The following is a 16,333-nucleotide window of genomic DNA, read 5'->3' on the forward strand; positions in this document are numbered from 1 at the left end:
CTTTGAAAGCCATCACTGACCAGTCCTATGCAAGAATCTCCCCATCAGCCAATTTCCGAGACTATGTAGAAACTGTTCCAAGCAAATGTAAAGCCTATGGGCGGGCTTAAGCCCACAGATTGATCACTACACGTTGCTTTGAAACAGCGCTCGCACTGCCTAGCCGAAACCTAAAATGGCTAATGTAGCCCCTTTAATAGCCTATGATGCATTTCTGGTCGAATGGTTTACAAAATATACATAAATAAAAAGAAGGAAAAACACTGGTGAATCTAGCACTCTGTATACTGTTTTTGGAAACACATTGATCTGATGATGGCTTCTAGTTGCAGATCCCTTACATTTTGCGTGAGCAGTACCCCTGTGCACCGTCAGGTGGCTTCGTTCAGTTCCGCTCGGTGTCGTCGGTAGCAGAAGTGATGTCTTGGTCACCTATGTAAGCTCCACCCAGGCGTGCAGATGTCAGTTCTTTTCTTTCCGCTCCAGTTGGCGCCGATCTGAAGAAGGACTACCTCTATCTCTTTTTGACAGTCTTTTTTTTGCATTTTGTTGGTTCTTTGTCGAAGTGTGTTGCAGGAATGTCATCCAGGAAGGTAGGGTTTAAGCCATGTGGCACCTGTCACCTCACCATGTCTGTTACAGACCGGCACCTGGGTTGCTTATGCTGTCTTCAGCACGACCGCGATTTGTTGTGCTCGGACTGCTAGGCAATGGTGCCGAAAGCTTTAAGGGAGCGGTCCCTAAAGCTGCTTGTGGCCTGGCAGCCAACCCTATTTAACGCAACTATTAGGAGGTCTCTGTCCCAATCTAGAAGAAGGTTGCGTGACTGCTTCAGGTGGCTCAAGTCCTCTTCCTCTCACTTGAAGTCCTTTAGACATTCAGGGAAGAGGCTCAAGAAATGAAAGAAGTTGAAGAGGTCTTTGACATCTCCTCATCTGTCAGCCTGCCGCATAAGCTTGGAATGTTGACATTCCAGGCACGTTTCTACGGAGCCGTTGCCAGGTTTCCGGGAGCCAGAGCGACCCCTGCTCAACTTACGGAGTTTTACGAGTCTATGCACCACATATTCAAGTGGGCTGACCCCGCTGGAGCGCCTTTGGGACCCATGGGGTTGGAGGAGGCCTCATCAGGTTCCGTGCCGACAGCTCAGGCCTCTGCTCCGTTGGGGTCTCATGGATCTGGATCGGGACCAGTCGTACCAATGCGTCCTTCTCCAGCACCAGTCCCGGCACCGATGCTCTCATCTCTGATGGCTTGGAGTCAAAACGGCGCCACTTGATGCCAATTCTGGCACCAGCAGGGCCTATTGGTCCTAAGTCATTACCTAAACATTTTCTGGAGCAGTAAGGCAAGGGGAAGAATGGGAGTGTCACTAGACCCTTTAAAATACCGGTTAGAGACCCCAACATTTTTGGACTGGTATGGTCTCCACCTCCCGTGGCTATGAAGGAGGGAGCATCTTATGCAACGGTGGTGAAGGGGGCAACAGAGGTCTTTGACATCAAACTTCCTTCTGTGGCAGTCAAGACTAACCCCTTGAAGGAAGTGCTTCAGCCTGGGCTCACTCATCCGAACCCCTATTGTCCTTCAGTGAAGCACTGACTGATGTCCCCTCCTCCTCCATTGCCAACACAGGAACGGCTGGCGGAGGATAATCTGTCTTTGCTCATAGAGGAAATTACAGCATTCAAGGACAAGGGAGCTATGGAGAAGGTTCCGTTATCAGAAGTATGCAGTAGTTGTTATTCCTGCTGCTTTTTGATTTCCAAAAAGAACAAGAGACTTCATTCTGTTCTAAACCTTTGAACTGTCAATCTCTTCCTCAAAAAGGAGAAATTCAAGATGCTCACTTTGTCTCAGGTCTTGTCGGCCCTAGATCAAGGACACTGGCAAGTAGTACTGAAATTGCAAGATGTGAATTTTCACATGCCCATCTTGCTTGCCCACAGACATTACCTGCAGTTCAAGGTAGGCCACAAGCACTTTAAATTTACTGTGTTCCCTTTTTGTTCTTACCAGCCCCCTTCTGGTGTTCACCAAGGTGTTGGTGGTGGTTGGATCTCATCTGCAGAGATTAAGGAGGTCAGTATATCCTTATCTCGACGACTGGCTGCTGAAGGTGGGCTTGCCCCAAGCTGTCTTCTCCCACGGCAGCATGGGGTTGTGGACCCTTTGTTAAGAGGCCTTGCACCCCTGGACATGGCTGGGACAGCAGGGCATAGCCCTGGTGGTTCAGCATCTGGCAGGTTCTCTGAATGTCAGGGCAAACAAACTCAGTTGTCAATGCCTAGCGGATCACAAGTGGCATCTCCATTCAGAAGTGGGGCAAGGACTCTTTCAGCCGTGGGCAGAGCCTTGGTTAGAGCTGATGGCCTCTGAAGAGAGCGCGCAATGTCAGCAGTTTTCTGTGTTGGAGTTTCTGAGGTGGCTAGCACTCAGACACTTTTCGTCTCAACACTTTTCGCCTACTGTAGGCCTTTCCGCCTATACCACTTCTGCCCATAGTTCTCATGAAGATCAGGAATGACAAGGCCCAAGTCATCCTTGTGGTTCTGGACTGGACATGGCTAGTTTGGTATCCCGAGCTTCTGAAAATGAGCGTCAGTCCACTGATCAGGCTGTCCCTTTGGGAGGATCTTCTGTCACAGCAGCAGGAGACGGTCCTCCACCCAACCATGTCAACTCTCCACCTTCTAGCATGGAGATTGAGCATCGATAGTTCATAGCTATTGACCTTCCTCCTGAAATTTGGAACATTATTCTGGCAGCCAGGCGTCCTTCCACCAAAGCAGTATACGCCTGCTAATGGCAATTTAAAAAAAAATATTATACAGAACAAATATCGTCCCTCTTTCTGCCTCTTTTTGATATTCTTCTCATTCTTGCCCTTCCCCACCAAGGCTCTGCTGTGGGCACTATTAAGGGTTATGTCTCTGCTCTGTCCACCTTCCTAGGGCTGCCTGACCAACCCTCTTTAAGTCCCCTATTGTAAATAGGTTCCTCAAAGGGCTCATGCATATATTTCGCCCTTCGCCCTTTATCATGCTTCAGTAGGACTGAAATCTGGTTCTCACATAACTCATGTGTGCTCCTTTTGAGCCGCAGCACAATTGTCCCCTCTGGCTGCCTACTATCAAGACAGACTTCCTATTGGCAATAACATTTATCCAGAGGATGAGTGAGCTGCAGACTTTTTCATCCAACCCTCTTTATCTCTCTGTATTCTCAAAGTGGTGCTTCGCACAGGGTCTCTTCTCTGCTGAAAATGGTGACCACATTTTATTTGGGATAGCCTGTCACCCTGCCCACCTTTTACACTCCTTCACATCAGTCTAAAGAAGATGAATGACTCCACTGTCTGGACCCAAAAAGAGCATCGTTGTTCTGCCTTGACTGCACAAGAGGTCTGGGTGGACGACCAACTCTTTATGGGCTATGGCGGAGCTAAAAAAAAAAAGGTTGGGCAGTACAGAAATTAACCATTTCATGCTGGGTTGTTCTCTGTAGCCCTGGCTAAAAAGCAGCCTTCTCGGGGTTTACAGGCCTATTCCACCAGGAGAAAAACTGAGACCACGTCATTGGCTCGAGGAGTCTCAGTCCTGGACATATGCCAGACAGCAACGTGGGCATCCCTGCACACATTTGCTAAACACTGCTGTCTGGACAGTCAAGTCCGTAGGGAAGGGCATTTTACCCATTCGGTCTTGCAGGGCTTTTTAGTATTGAAAGTTTGTCAGCAGCCCGTCGCCAGGATGACATGGTTTGGGTATCTTTTCAAAGCTAAGAAATCTGCAGCCAGAAGTCTCTATCAGATGAACAAGTTACTTTCCTTCGGTAACGCCTTATCTGATAGAGACAATATTGTGCTGCAGATTCCCTACAGACTCACCCTGCCTCCCAGATCTGCGGGCAGATTTCCAAGGCTAAGGTTCCTCCCTTTTCGGGGTCCTAGTTTGGACACACGTTTGTCAGTTCACTTCATGGCTATGTGCTTTTGGCATCGAAAGTCAATCAAAGTAACTGATGTCTTTGCACCTGGGTGGTACCTATATAGGTGACCATGACATCATTTGTGAGGATGTTGCACAGAACCAAACAAAGCCACCTGACAGCGCACAGGGGTACTCCTCACACAAAAATCTTCTGAATCCAGTCAGACATCTGGGGAACTTCAATGGTAAGGAATCTGCAACTAGCTATTGTATCTACCCGATAATGCGTTACTGAAGGTAAGTAACTTGTTTGTCTTTTCCTATAAGTGCTAGCTAGTGTTTAGGTCTTAAATTGTTTGAACCACTGCATCTTGCTAAGGAGCATTTGTTGGCTCTTGAAAAAAATCAATTCCTTTCTGTACATGATTTTGAATTTAAAACGTCAAATCGGTATTACAATTTGAAAAAGAACCTCAAATAAATGTAATTGGAAAATAAATGTTTTCATTTCTGTTTCCTCCCTTACAGTGCTTTTATTTCTCAAGTGGAGACAACAAAAGGAGCAATGAATGGAATAAGCCAAAGTGGACAAAGCGGCCATGATAACCCTCCGATTAGCTGTGAGTTTCGTGCATTCACAGCTCCTGCAAGAAAATCATGATTTACAGTTTTGAAAAAACGTGGTCGATGTTTTTCCTCCCATACACTATGCGAATGTGCTAACTTGTCAGTGTAGTATTTTTTTTCTGTCAAGTTTAGGCCACCACTATGGTTCAATAACATGACCCTTAGATAAGCAAAAAACAAAATTGCGACCTTTGATCTAAAGTAGTCTGACTTTTTTCTTATAAAGCAACTTTTAGTATTAGAGGCATACAAAGCAGCTACGTTTTTTTATTGGAGGACCTGCAAACACACCAAAATAAACACAGGTAACTATAATTAAACCAAATCATATCAGGATGTAACCAAATAACACTAGGATAAGAAGGTAAGAGAATAGAGAACTCAATAAAAGGTCCAAAAATGTTGATAAATACTGTTCGAATAAGATATTCATGCTGGACAGCAACATGTGCACGGTTAGCACGCGGTGAATCACCACAGCAGTAGAACCACTCTTTGCCACTGCTGCCCGTGATCAAATAAAGTGGTGGAAGTGACGCTGTGCAATACTCATGCAGCAGTCTAGTTCTTTATAATGTATAGGTTGTGTACTCCAATGAAACAGAAGTAGAAGCAGAATTGGCGCTATCTTCTTGTGTTCAGAGCTGGTAATACAGAGTGCAAACATATTTATTTAATGGCCTTTCACAGACTCTCTTTACAGATATACTTGAAATAATAAAATGGAAAATAGTTGGGTACAGATGTTAATCAATACGGATTTCTTTAAATGAAGTAAATCTGTAGTTGCATTTCTTTTTGCATATTCTCACACACACTCCTGTAGTACTGGAACCCCCATGCAACTTTGCCATGCACCTCCTGACCTCCAGCCTCCACCTACTGCTATTCCATTTTTGAGAACTTTGTACAGTTCTTCCATGTGCCTCCTGACCTGAAGCAGTAACCACCTATCTGTTTGTACAGGGAGTCACAGCCAGCAGCTCTACATTCGCATCATTCCATAACAATAGAAGCACCACAATGCAGCTCTGCTGTTAGAGCTTAAGCCGCATGTGACACACCCAGCCCAATTCTTCCAGTACTGACAGCTGAAATATGATCTGCAGCACTCCACGCTAATACCTCTGTACTTCTTTACTGGGGCATTGTGTCACACACCACTGTTCTTTGGGTAGAGGGACTCACATGCATCCTTACATCTCATTCGTGTCATTTTTGTCCAACTCTGCCCTTCCAGAAATAGGACAGGCATGTAGGTCTGCCATACACCTCATTACTTGTGTGTACAATCAGAGATTTTCTACCCATACTAAGATGCCGCACTAGCTCTGCAATGTACCTCACTTCCCACCTACTGCTCTGCTAGGACTGAGACCCAAAAGCAGCTCTATTATACTTCTGAGTCTTGACATGCTGCAATCGACACTGTTCTTTCAGTTGTAGGACCAAAGCAAGATGTGTAGTCCCCATCTACATACCTGCCAATTTTCCAGTTTATCTATGTGTGACGTTTTCATGTATCTTATAGCTGCAGATTCCTTACCTTGGAATTTCCTGGCATCAGCTTGGAATTGGGAATTTTTTGCTGAGCAGTACCCTGCGCGCACCGTCGGGTGGCGTCATTCAGATCAGCGTTCGTCGTTCGGATCTGCTTGGCGTCATCAGTGTCAGAGCCGTCTGTGACATCACGGTTGCCTATAAAGCCACAAGTGCGGCGCTCGCAAGTCAGTTCTTTTCCTTCTGTGCCAGTTAAGCACAGGTCTTGATTCGAACTACCCTCTGCCTTTTTTGGAGGCAGGCCTTTTCAACCTTTTTGTCAAATCTTTTTGAGTCTGTGCGAGATGACATAGAGAAAAACGGGGTTCACTCTATGTGGTGCATGCAATCACGCCATGTTGGTGACGGGCCCCCATCAGGTATGTCTCTGGTGCCTCGACAGAGACCAAGACTCAAAGTTGTGTTCCCACTGCAGGCCATGGCCCCAAAAGCTTTGAGAGAGTGGTCTCTGAAGCTCATGGTGGCCCGGCAGTCGACTTCAGTTGGCGCAACTCCTAGGAGGTCACGGTACCTATCGAGGATGTCGGGGGACTGCTCTAGGGGCCCTACTTTCTCTTCTTCACACTAAAGGTCCTTCGGGCACTCAGGGAAGAGGCACAAGAAGTGCAAGCGGACTTTGACTTCACTATGCCTGTCGGCCAACGAGGCGTCTTGGGAACGTCGACGTACCAGGCACTGATCCACAGAACTGATGCCGTGGCCGGCTTCGAGCCTCCCCCCTTTTCCGGGAGTTAGAGCAAACCCCGCTCAGCTCAAAGAGTTTTACACTGCCATGTGCCTCGTATTTCAGTGGGCTGCAATGAATCTGCCGCTAGATAGTCTCTACCAGATAATGCGTTACCGAAGGTCAGTGTGTTTGTATGTAACTTTCCAATACACTGTGTGACAGTTTGACATACTATTGTGAGTAGCAGTTATGTCTAGGCAAGCTGATAAATATGATATTTCTGCAGTTTCTAATATATTTCTAATATATAATGGTCTAGAAACAACCTTAAAACACCTCTGATTCTCCTGAAGTACTTATGTAATATTGCTTGCCAATTTTGTTTTTATAGCATGATTGTGCTGAAAATATTTGTGATCAGGGTCAGACAGGCCCACAGGGTAGCCAGAAGGTCACGAAAGGCTGCTATGGTGTGTCAGTGTGTGGCTTGGTTTGTGTCTGTCTGTAGGTCGGTTTTATGGTCTGCTGGGCCAGTTTCCACTATTGATTTTCCTGATATCAAAAACAAACAATGCCTGCAGCAAGCTTAATTCCACACAGTCTTCCATACTTAGTGAACACCTATGCATCATGTCTTTACAAGTTCAAAACTGCCCGAATTTGCAAACATTGCCCACTTCTTTTTAGCTAGCTAATTAACCTATGGGGCCACGTTTACTTTGATATTTGGGCCTATTTTCTGTCCCAATCCTACCTGGTTTGTGATGCTGGAATATACAATATGCAAAGTCTTTTGGTGGCTGTCTCCTAGTTTATTAAAGTTCTATGTTATTTCCAATGCCAATGTGAACATACATGTCCCAGAGCTCAATGTGCTATTGACTTACAAGGCAAGAAGGCTGAAAGTATTGTACATATAAGCTGTAGGTTATTGGAAGTTATGTCCACGGTTTCAAAATCAACCCGGCCAAAAAACAAGACATTGCATGCCTGAATTCCTATGTATCTGCTAGGACTTGGTCTCCCTTGTTACACATGGCAGCATTTAAAAATGATGCAAATTGTAACATTAACTAAAATAGTGTTAAATGACAGTGTACAAGGTTCTGGCGGTTCGGGACTGTTCAGCGGTGCTTTGCCATGGCAGTTCTGGACTGTTCAGCGGTCTTCACCATGGCGGTGCTTGCCCTGTTCAGCGGTCTTCACCATGGCGGTGCTTGCCCTGTTCAGCGTTCTTCACCATGGGGGTGCTTGCCCTGTTCAGCGGTCTTCACCATGGCGGTTCGGGACTGTTCAGCGGTGCTTTGCCATGGCAGTTCTGGACTGTTCAGCGGTCTTCACCATGGCGGTGCTCGCCCTGTTCAGCAGTCTTCACCATGGCGGTTCGGGACTGTTCAGCGGTGCTTTGCCATGGCAGTTCTGGACTGTTCAGCGGTCTTCACCATGGCGGTGCTTTCCCTGTTCAGCGGTCTTCACCATGGCGGTGCTTGCCCTGTTCAGCGGTGCTTTGCCATGGCAGTTCTGGTCCGGACATTGGTGTGTGGCATGACGTTCCCTAGACTGGGCATTGGTGTGTGGCATGACGTTCCCTAGACTGGGCATTGGTGTGTGGCATGACGTTCCCTCATAGCCCACCTGGGCTGTGGCAGCCGGGGCCCTCCTGGGCTATGACTCTGGCGGTGGTCTCCTGACCAGTGACGATACTTGGGCCCTCCTGGGCTATGACTCTGGCGGTGGTCTCCTGACCAGTGACGATACTTGGGCCCTCCTGGGCTGTGACTCCGGCGGTGGTCTTCTGACCAGTGACGATACTTGGGCCCTCCTGGGCTATGACTCTGGCGGTGGTCTCCTGACCAGTGATGACAGTGCTGGCGGTTGGGTCTCGACCGCCGGGAATGATGGCGCCCTTCTCCGCCGTGATACTCACAACATGATGGCCAGACTTCCTCTGGGCCTTCCCCACCTTTGGTGGAGTCACAGCTGACTCTCCAATCCCCTTGGAACCCATGTGAGTTCGTTTCCCACCAGGAGGCTTCACACGGTCCCGTCGTCCACTCTCCAATTTCAGAGCCTTTACAGGGGGTGGGCTGCCAGTGCCTTGGCTCCGGGTCACACTGCCTGCCCTGGTGGCCGGTGCACTCCACATACCTTGAACAGGCACCACTGGTATTGGAGGCTTTTTGGCTGAGGCGCTACGACGGGACTGATGAATTGGAGGAGGGGGTGGGGGCAAAAAGGTCAACTTTACAGAGGGACAGTTTCTGACAGACACTGGGATGAGTAGTTGGAGGGGGTCTGGGAGTGGAGGAAGAGGAGGTGGTTGTAGGAGGTGTCACTTTAGGTGATTTGTGTGCCGGTGCAGGTACTGGAGGCTGTCGTGAGGTGGATGGATGTTGGGTGTGTGATTGCTGGCGTTTGTGTACTTTGGGAGGGGGCGTCACAGACACACTGGGAGAGGACACAGGGGACGTGTAAATGGCAGTGGAGGTGGTGAGTGCAGGTGAGCGGCTTGTGGTGCTGGGTGTCCTGGTGCGATTCCTGGTGCCTGTAGATGTGGTGCATGCAGGTGTGTGTGTAGACGAGACTGGGAGTGAGGAGGGAGAAGAGGAGGAGGGGGACACAGTGGAGGCAGTGGATGTTGCTGTGTCTGTATGTGTGTGATGCTTGCGTGAGTGCCTGTGGGTTGTGTGGTGCCTATGTTTGCTTGAGCTACTTGTGTGTGCTGACTTGTGTGCATGCTGGTCTGTAGGTGTGCTTGGGATGGGCTGGGGTACAGGGGATTGGGTCTGGGTGGAGGAGGTTGGAGGGGGAGGCTAGACACAGGGACAATGGCTGCCATCAGTGCTGAGGCCAGAGATTGCAGGGTTCGCTGAAGGACAGCCTGACCAGAATGAATGCCCTCCAGGAATGCATTACCGTGTTTCAACTCTCGTTCTACACCCTGGATGGCATTCACAATGGTAGACTGCCCAACAGTGAATGACCTGAGGAGGTCAATGGCCTCCTCACTGAGGGGAGCAGGGGTGACTGGGGCAGGGCCTGAGGTGCCTGGGGCGAAGGTGATGCCCACCCTCCTGGGTGAGCGGGCACGGGGCGAACGCTGAGGGGCTGCTGGGAGGGCGGTGCTGGTAGGGGAGGTGGCGGCTGTACCTGTAGAAGTGGGGTGCACAGATGGTGCCGCCACCATAAGGGAGCTCCCATCGTCGGACGAGTCCGTGTCGCTGGTTGGTGATCCGGTGGCCGACGTGAAGCTCCCCTCGCCCTCCGTCCCACTGGTGCATTCTGAGTCTGTGGTGTGGCCCTCCATGGCCATGTGGGATGCAGCTCCCTCGTGCTCCGCTGCCACTGTACCTCCGCCTGATGATGCTGATGCACAAAAGAACAGGGAGAGCAGAACGGGGGGGGGGAAGACAGAAGAAAGACAGGTTGAGTGCATGGCATACTGCAACCGTTGGCGGACAAGACAGACACAGCAGCCCCCTGCATTACGCCGTGCTCCTGCCCTCTGCATATGCAATTTCTGGGATATGGCCTACATGGCAATGGTGGACATCTGCACACGTGGATGCCACAGGGGCAACTATACCTCGACTTGGCACTCTACTGAGGTGGGGTACAGTGCCACATGGGCTGCATTACAGAGGGGCCTAGTCTTCGTGTTTCTGCCTGGCCTAGGTACACCCACAGGCCTCCTCCCCCACCCAGACCCCTCTACTGCGCGCAAAGTCCGCAGAATGAGGTTGTACTCACCCCCTTGTGTCTGCTGTGCTGCCCTCAAGCGCCCATCCAACTCCGGGTAGGCCACCGCCAGGACCTGGAACATCAGGGGGGTCATGGTGCGACGGGCACCCCTCCCACGTTGGGAGGCCATCCCCAGCTGAGCCTCCGCCGTCTTCTTGCTGCAGCGGCGAATGTCCTCCCATCTTTTACGGCAGTGGGTGCCCCGTCTCTGGTGGGCCCCCAGGGTCCGGACCTCCTTGGCGATGGCACGCCCAAATGTCCCTCTTCTAGTGGGTGCTGACCTACATGACATGCACAAGAGAAGCAGAGAAGTCATTACCAACTGCACCGTCGATATGAGTGGCCCCTCCTCCCTACTCTAGCCATGTGGCCCATTCATTGACATGCATTATTGTTCCCTGAACTCTGCCCCCTTCCCTCTTCCAACCAGCCCTCTCCACCCAGGCCTAGGCCATACAACGTGCTCCCTGTGTACTAACCTGTTGGTCTGGAGGACCGTAGAGCAGCATGTACTGGGGGAGGACCCCGTCTACCAGTTTCTCCAACTCCTGTGCAGTGAAGGCAGGGTCCCTTTCCCCAGACGCAGCAGCCATTGTCGCTTCCAGACCGAGGTCACAGCAGCACTTGCAGTGTAGGTCCTCTCCTGTCGAAGGTCAGGTATCTAGTGATTGAACAGATAGAAAATGTCGGTGACGTCCGCGGCGGTGACGTCCACAGCGGTGCGCATCATAACCGCCGGCGCACCTGTTCATTGGCTCCTGGGACCCATAGGGTCCAGTGTTAACCAATGCTGCATTGCGCCACGGTCTACGACCGCCTACCGCCACGGTGTGCAACGCCAGCGCTGGTACCCCACAATCCCATTGTCCCAGTTTAGAGGTCAGGCAGCCGCCATTTCAGGGGCCCACATGGCTTCATTTACCTCTGCGTCACACATAGCTAGGCCTACACTCAACACACATACAGGAAGGGTTTTTTGATTGGTGTAGTCTTGTGTGTAACTGTGGGTACATACCTGGATGAAAAATGACTGATTCATCGCTGTTGTCCTTCGTAGGCACCGTCAGCTGGGACATGTGAGAAGATGGCGGAATCCTCCGGTGTACCGACCGCTGGTGGACCTGTTGACAATGGAAGAACGACATGTTATCATCACCTACAGGTTTGACCGTGCCACAATCCAGGAACTATGTACCCAGTTAGAGCCAGACCTGATGTCACCAATCCGCCATCCCACTGGAATCCCCCCTGACGTGCAGGTGCTGTCAGTGCTCTATTTCCTTGTGGGTCATTCCAGATGACAGTGGCCATGGCATCAGGGATGTCCCAGCCTATGTTTTCCAACGTTTTGTCCAGAGTGTTGTCTGCCCTGCTGAAACACGTAAGGAGATACATCATTTTCCCTGAGGTGGAAGATTTGCCTACAGTGAAAGGTGACTTCTATGCCCTTGGACATATCCCCAACGTCATCGGTGCCATTGATGGCACCCATGTAGCTCTGGTCCCCCCCCCACAGGAGTGAACAGGTGTACAGGAACAGGAAGAGTTATCATTCCATGAATGTTCAGATGGTCTGTTTGGCAGACCAGTACATCTCGCAGGTAAATGCTATGTTCCCTGGCTCAGTGCATGACGCCTACATCCTGCGGAATAGCAGCATCCCTGATATGATGGGTCAACTCAAGAGGCACCGTGTGTGGCTATTGGGGGACTCTTGTTACCCCAACCTGTCATGGCTACTGACCCCAGTGAGGAATCCCAGGACCAGGGCAGAGGAACGCTAGAATGAGGCCCATGGGCAGACTAGGAGGGTGATCGAACGCACCTTCGGCCTCCTGAAGGCCAGGTCCAGGTGCCTCCATATGACAGGTGGTTCCCTATTCTACTCACCGAAGAAGGTGTGGGAGATCATCATCATCGCCTGCTCCATGCTTCATAATTTGGCTTTGCGACGCCGGGTGCCCTTTCTGCAGGAGGATGGTCCAGATGACGGTGTTGTGGCAGCTGTGGAGCCTGTGGACAGTGATGAGGAGGAAGCTGAGGAAGAAGACAACGACAACAGGGAGTCAGTCATACAGCAATATTTCCAGTGACACACAGGTGAGAACATTTTCATTTTTTCCATTACATTAACTTTCACACGTCTACCTCTATTCTGATCAACCAGTATTTGGTAACTGAGTTGTACCTTTCCATTACGGTTTCACAGGTGTGGTTACTAACGTGTGTTATCTGCTTGCATCCTTCAAGGACTTGTGATGTGTGACATAGGGATGTTGGCTTTACAATGGGGAACGCATTATGACTCTGTCATTGATAATACATATTTACAATCTTACAGACTGACTCAAGATTGTTTTTTGTTTCAAGGGTGTTTATTGAAGTGCTCAGAATTGGGAGGGGGTTGTAATATGAGGATGGGTGATGGTGGAGGAATGTCCATGGCAGAGTCCAGTCTATTAGTCTCACAGGTGCTTTGCCCATCTGGGCATAGGCAGTGGGGCTGGGACAGGGTAACAAAGTGGGTCAGTGGGGGGACAATCAGGGTGGTCTCATTTTCTGGCGGGGGTCTTGCCATCTTGCTCTGTCCTGTTCCTGGCTCTCAGGGACCGCTTGCGTGGTGGTTTTCCGTCTGCAGGGGTTGGGGTGCTGGTGTGGTGGTCCTGTGGAGGGGCGTCCTGTCCACTAGCGCCGGCGGAGGTGGTGGGCAGTTCATCGTCCTGGCTGGTGTCAGGGGCCCCTTGGAGTGCCACGGTGTCCCTCATGGTTTTTTGTATGTCCTTCAGCACCCCTACGATGGTGCCCAGGGCGGAGCTGATGGTCCTGAGCTACTCCCTCAACCCCAAATACTGGTCCTCCTGCAGTCGCTGGGTCTCCTGAAACTTGGCCAGGACCGTAGCCATCGTCTCCTGGGAGTGGTGGTATGCTCCCATGATGGAGGATAGGGCCTCGTGGAGAGTGGGTTCCCTTGGCCTGTCCGCCCCCTGTCACACAGCAGCCCTCCCAGTTCCCCTGTGTTCCTGTGCCTCCGTCCCCTGGACCGTGTGCCCACTACCACTGCCCCCAGGTCCCTGTTGTTGTTGGGGTGGTGGGTTATCCTGGGTTCCCTGTAGTGGTGGACACACAGCTGATTGACCTGTCCTGGGTACTTAGGTTTGAGCCCGCTGGGTGGGTGCTGTGCTGGTGTTACCAGAGGGTGTAAGGTCTGTGGTGGGCTGTGCCTGTGCGAGGGGAACCGACTGTCCTGAGGCCCACGATGGTCCTGGCTGGTCATCAGGATCCAGTAGGACAGAGCTGCTGTCGTCACTGTGGGCCTCTTCTGGGGGTGGAGTGGTGTTGTCTGGACCCTCTGGTGTGGTGACGGTCCTTCGGGTTCCTGCAAGGGCATAAGAGCATGATTATAGCATGTGTGTGTGTGATGTTGTGCAATGGGTGGGTGTCTGTGTACCCCAGTGGTAGCATTCCTGTGTGGGGGCTTGTGTGATGATGGTTAGGGGGTGTTCTGGGTATGTGCAGTGGGCATGCTTTGGTGAGGGCTGACCATGCTTAGTTGTGTCATGCAGGGCTTGGTGTTGGGATGTGTGGTTTGTGTTCTTAGTACATTAGTGAGGACTTGGAGGAATCGGGGAGGGGGTGAGGGTGGGGGTGTGTGATAGCATGCAGGTAGGGTGGGGGATTAGATAGTTAAGATTTGACTTACCAGTGTCCCATCCTCCACCGACTCCTCCGAGGCTCTCTGGATGCATGATGGTCAAGACTTGCTCCTCCCATGTTGCTAGTTGTGGGGGAGGAGGTGGGGGTCCGCCGCCCCTCCGCTGCACCACGATGTTGTGCATGGAGACCGTTGAACGCACCTTCCCCCGTAGATCGTTCCACCTCTTCCTGATGTCCTCCCTATTTCTTGGGTGTTGTCCCACAGCGTTGACCCTGTCGACGATTCTGCGCCATTGCTCCATCTTCCTGGCTATGGAGGTGTGCTGTACCTGTGAGCCAAATAGTTGTGGCTCTACCCGGATGATTTCCTCCACCATGACCCTGAGCTCCTCCTCGGAGAAGCGGGGGTGTCTTTGGCGTGACATGGGGTGGTGTGTGTGATGTGTGGGGCGGTGTGAGTGTTGATGTGTGTGGTGAAGTGTAGTGGTGTGTGGTGTTTTGTGCGTGGATGTGGTGTGGGTGATGGTGTTGTGTGCCTCTGTATGGTGGTGTTGTCTTGGCTGTGCTGTCTCTCTGGCCTTCGTCCGTAAATTTTGGTCATAGGGGTTTGTGGATGATGTGAGTGTGTGTTTTATATTGTGTTGGGTGTGTGGGAGTGTTGTTTGTATGTGTGTCAGGTGTGTGTATTTGTAATTGTCCAATGTGGCGGTGTTTTGGAGATGTGTGTGTATTTTGAGTGCTGCGGTGTGTACCGCCAATGGAATACCGCGGTTGAAAGACCGCCGCGTGGATTCGTGGGTCGTAATAGCATGGGCGTGTTTCTGTTGGCGTGGAGGTGGAGGTTTTGTTTTCGCCAGTTTAACACTGACCTTTGGTGTGGCGGACTTGTGTGGGTGTCTGTATTTCGGCGGATTCCGAGATGTGGGTCATAATAGCTGTGGCGGACTTCCGCCGCCGCCGCGGTGTCTTGGCGGTCTTCTGCACGTCGGTAAGCGCCTTTTACCGCCAATGTTGTAATGACCCCCTTAGCCTAAGGCCAAGCATAGGGCGCTGCTGAAGGTGGCTCTGTTGAGGAACAATCTGGTCTTAACAACCAACAATGCAAATAAAAGTGTACTGGTGACTTTTGTAATCAATTGTAGTCCTTTGTACACAGCCAGACAACTTGTGTTTTTAACACATGAAGTGTTGAAGAGTATTGCAGTGCTGGACTGAGAGTGAGATGGCAGGCAACGGACAGTGGCGGATTCTTAAGCGTGCCTCACACTAAACTCCGCTATCGTGAGCACATGCAGCATTTGTTTCCATAGTCCCATCTTTCTCTAAAGGCCTCAGTTTGTCCACTCTTTGCACCATTCATTGGCCCTCACCACTAATGCACGAGACAATAATATTTGCCACAAAATGCAGTATGACTGTCCCTGAGTGAATTCATTTTCTCATATACCCAAACTTGCATTAACATGATTCTCTGCATTTAGAGGCTGACATTTGTCAGCCACTCACTTCTAAACCAGTTATTTGCAGAATGAGAAGTGTCTGTCTGAAAGCTAAACTTTCACTTCATAGAACCATACTTAACTGATTCCCTGTAGAAGTGAGTAGTAGTGGTCTTGTAACGCGATGGAAAAATTCTGCATTTTAAAGAAGCACCACAATTCTTTGATGGTGTGAGTCAAAGGTACCACTCTCTCTGACTGAGAGAGGAAAGAAGGAACTGAAATGTCTGAAAAGCAGGGGCATATCTATTGATGGTGCAGCAGGTGCAGTGACACATTGTTCCAGCGGCCTGAGGGGCTTCATGAGTCTGATTATTGCTGTACTTTACTACTCATCCAGCAGTTAGAGGGCCCATTTTACTTGCCTGCACTAGAGTGCTTTGCACAATTGCTACACCACTGCTGAACTATAGTGTTTTAAAAAGTGTAATGCTGAAGCAGTGACAAACTAAGCATGCACTGATCTAAACAGAAACAAGGTAAATGAAAGCACCACTGACTGTGGCTAGTGCTTAATTTGTAAAATAATAAGCACTGGTACCCAAAGTATTCCTCAGTAGCATGCAGGCAGTGCAGAAAAATGTCTGGCTTGCGGAATACCGGACGACTCCTGGTGGCCCACCGCCCTAGGATCCGCCCCCCACCCCTGCAAA

At 50.4% G+C, this 16,333-nt stretch overlaps 1 protein-coding gene across 1 annotated transcript in view; it reads left to right on the forward strand.

Moving 5' to 3' along the window:
* CFAP47 (cilia and flagella associated protein 47) overlaps positions 1 to 16,333 on the forward strand; it is a 2,216,809-nt gene that overhangs the window by 857,744 nt on the left and 1,342,732 nt on the right. Inside the window, exon 41 of the mRNA XM_069204610.1 lies at positions 4,461 to 4,552. Coding sequence (XP_069060711.1) covers positions 4,461 to 4,552 — 92 coding nt within the window. The remainder of the gene's footprint in view (positions 1 to 4,460; positions 4,553 to 16,333) is intronic.

Source organism: Pleurodeles waltl, chromosome 8 (assembly GCF_031143425.1).
Source record: "Pleurodeles waltl isolate 20211129_DDA chromosome 8, aPleWal1.hap1.20221129, whole genome shotgun sequence".
Classification (NCBI taxonomy): Eukaryota; Metazoa; Chordata; class Amphibia; order Caudata; family Salamandridae; genus Pleurodeles; species Pleurodeles waltl.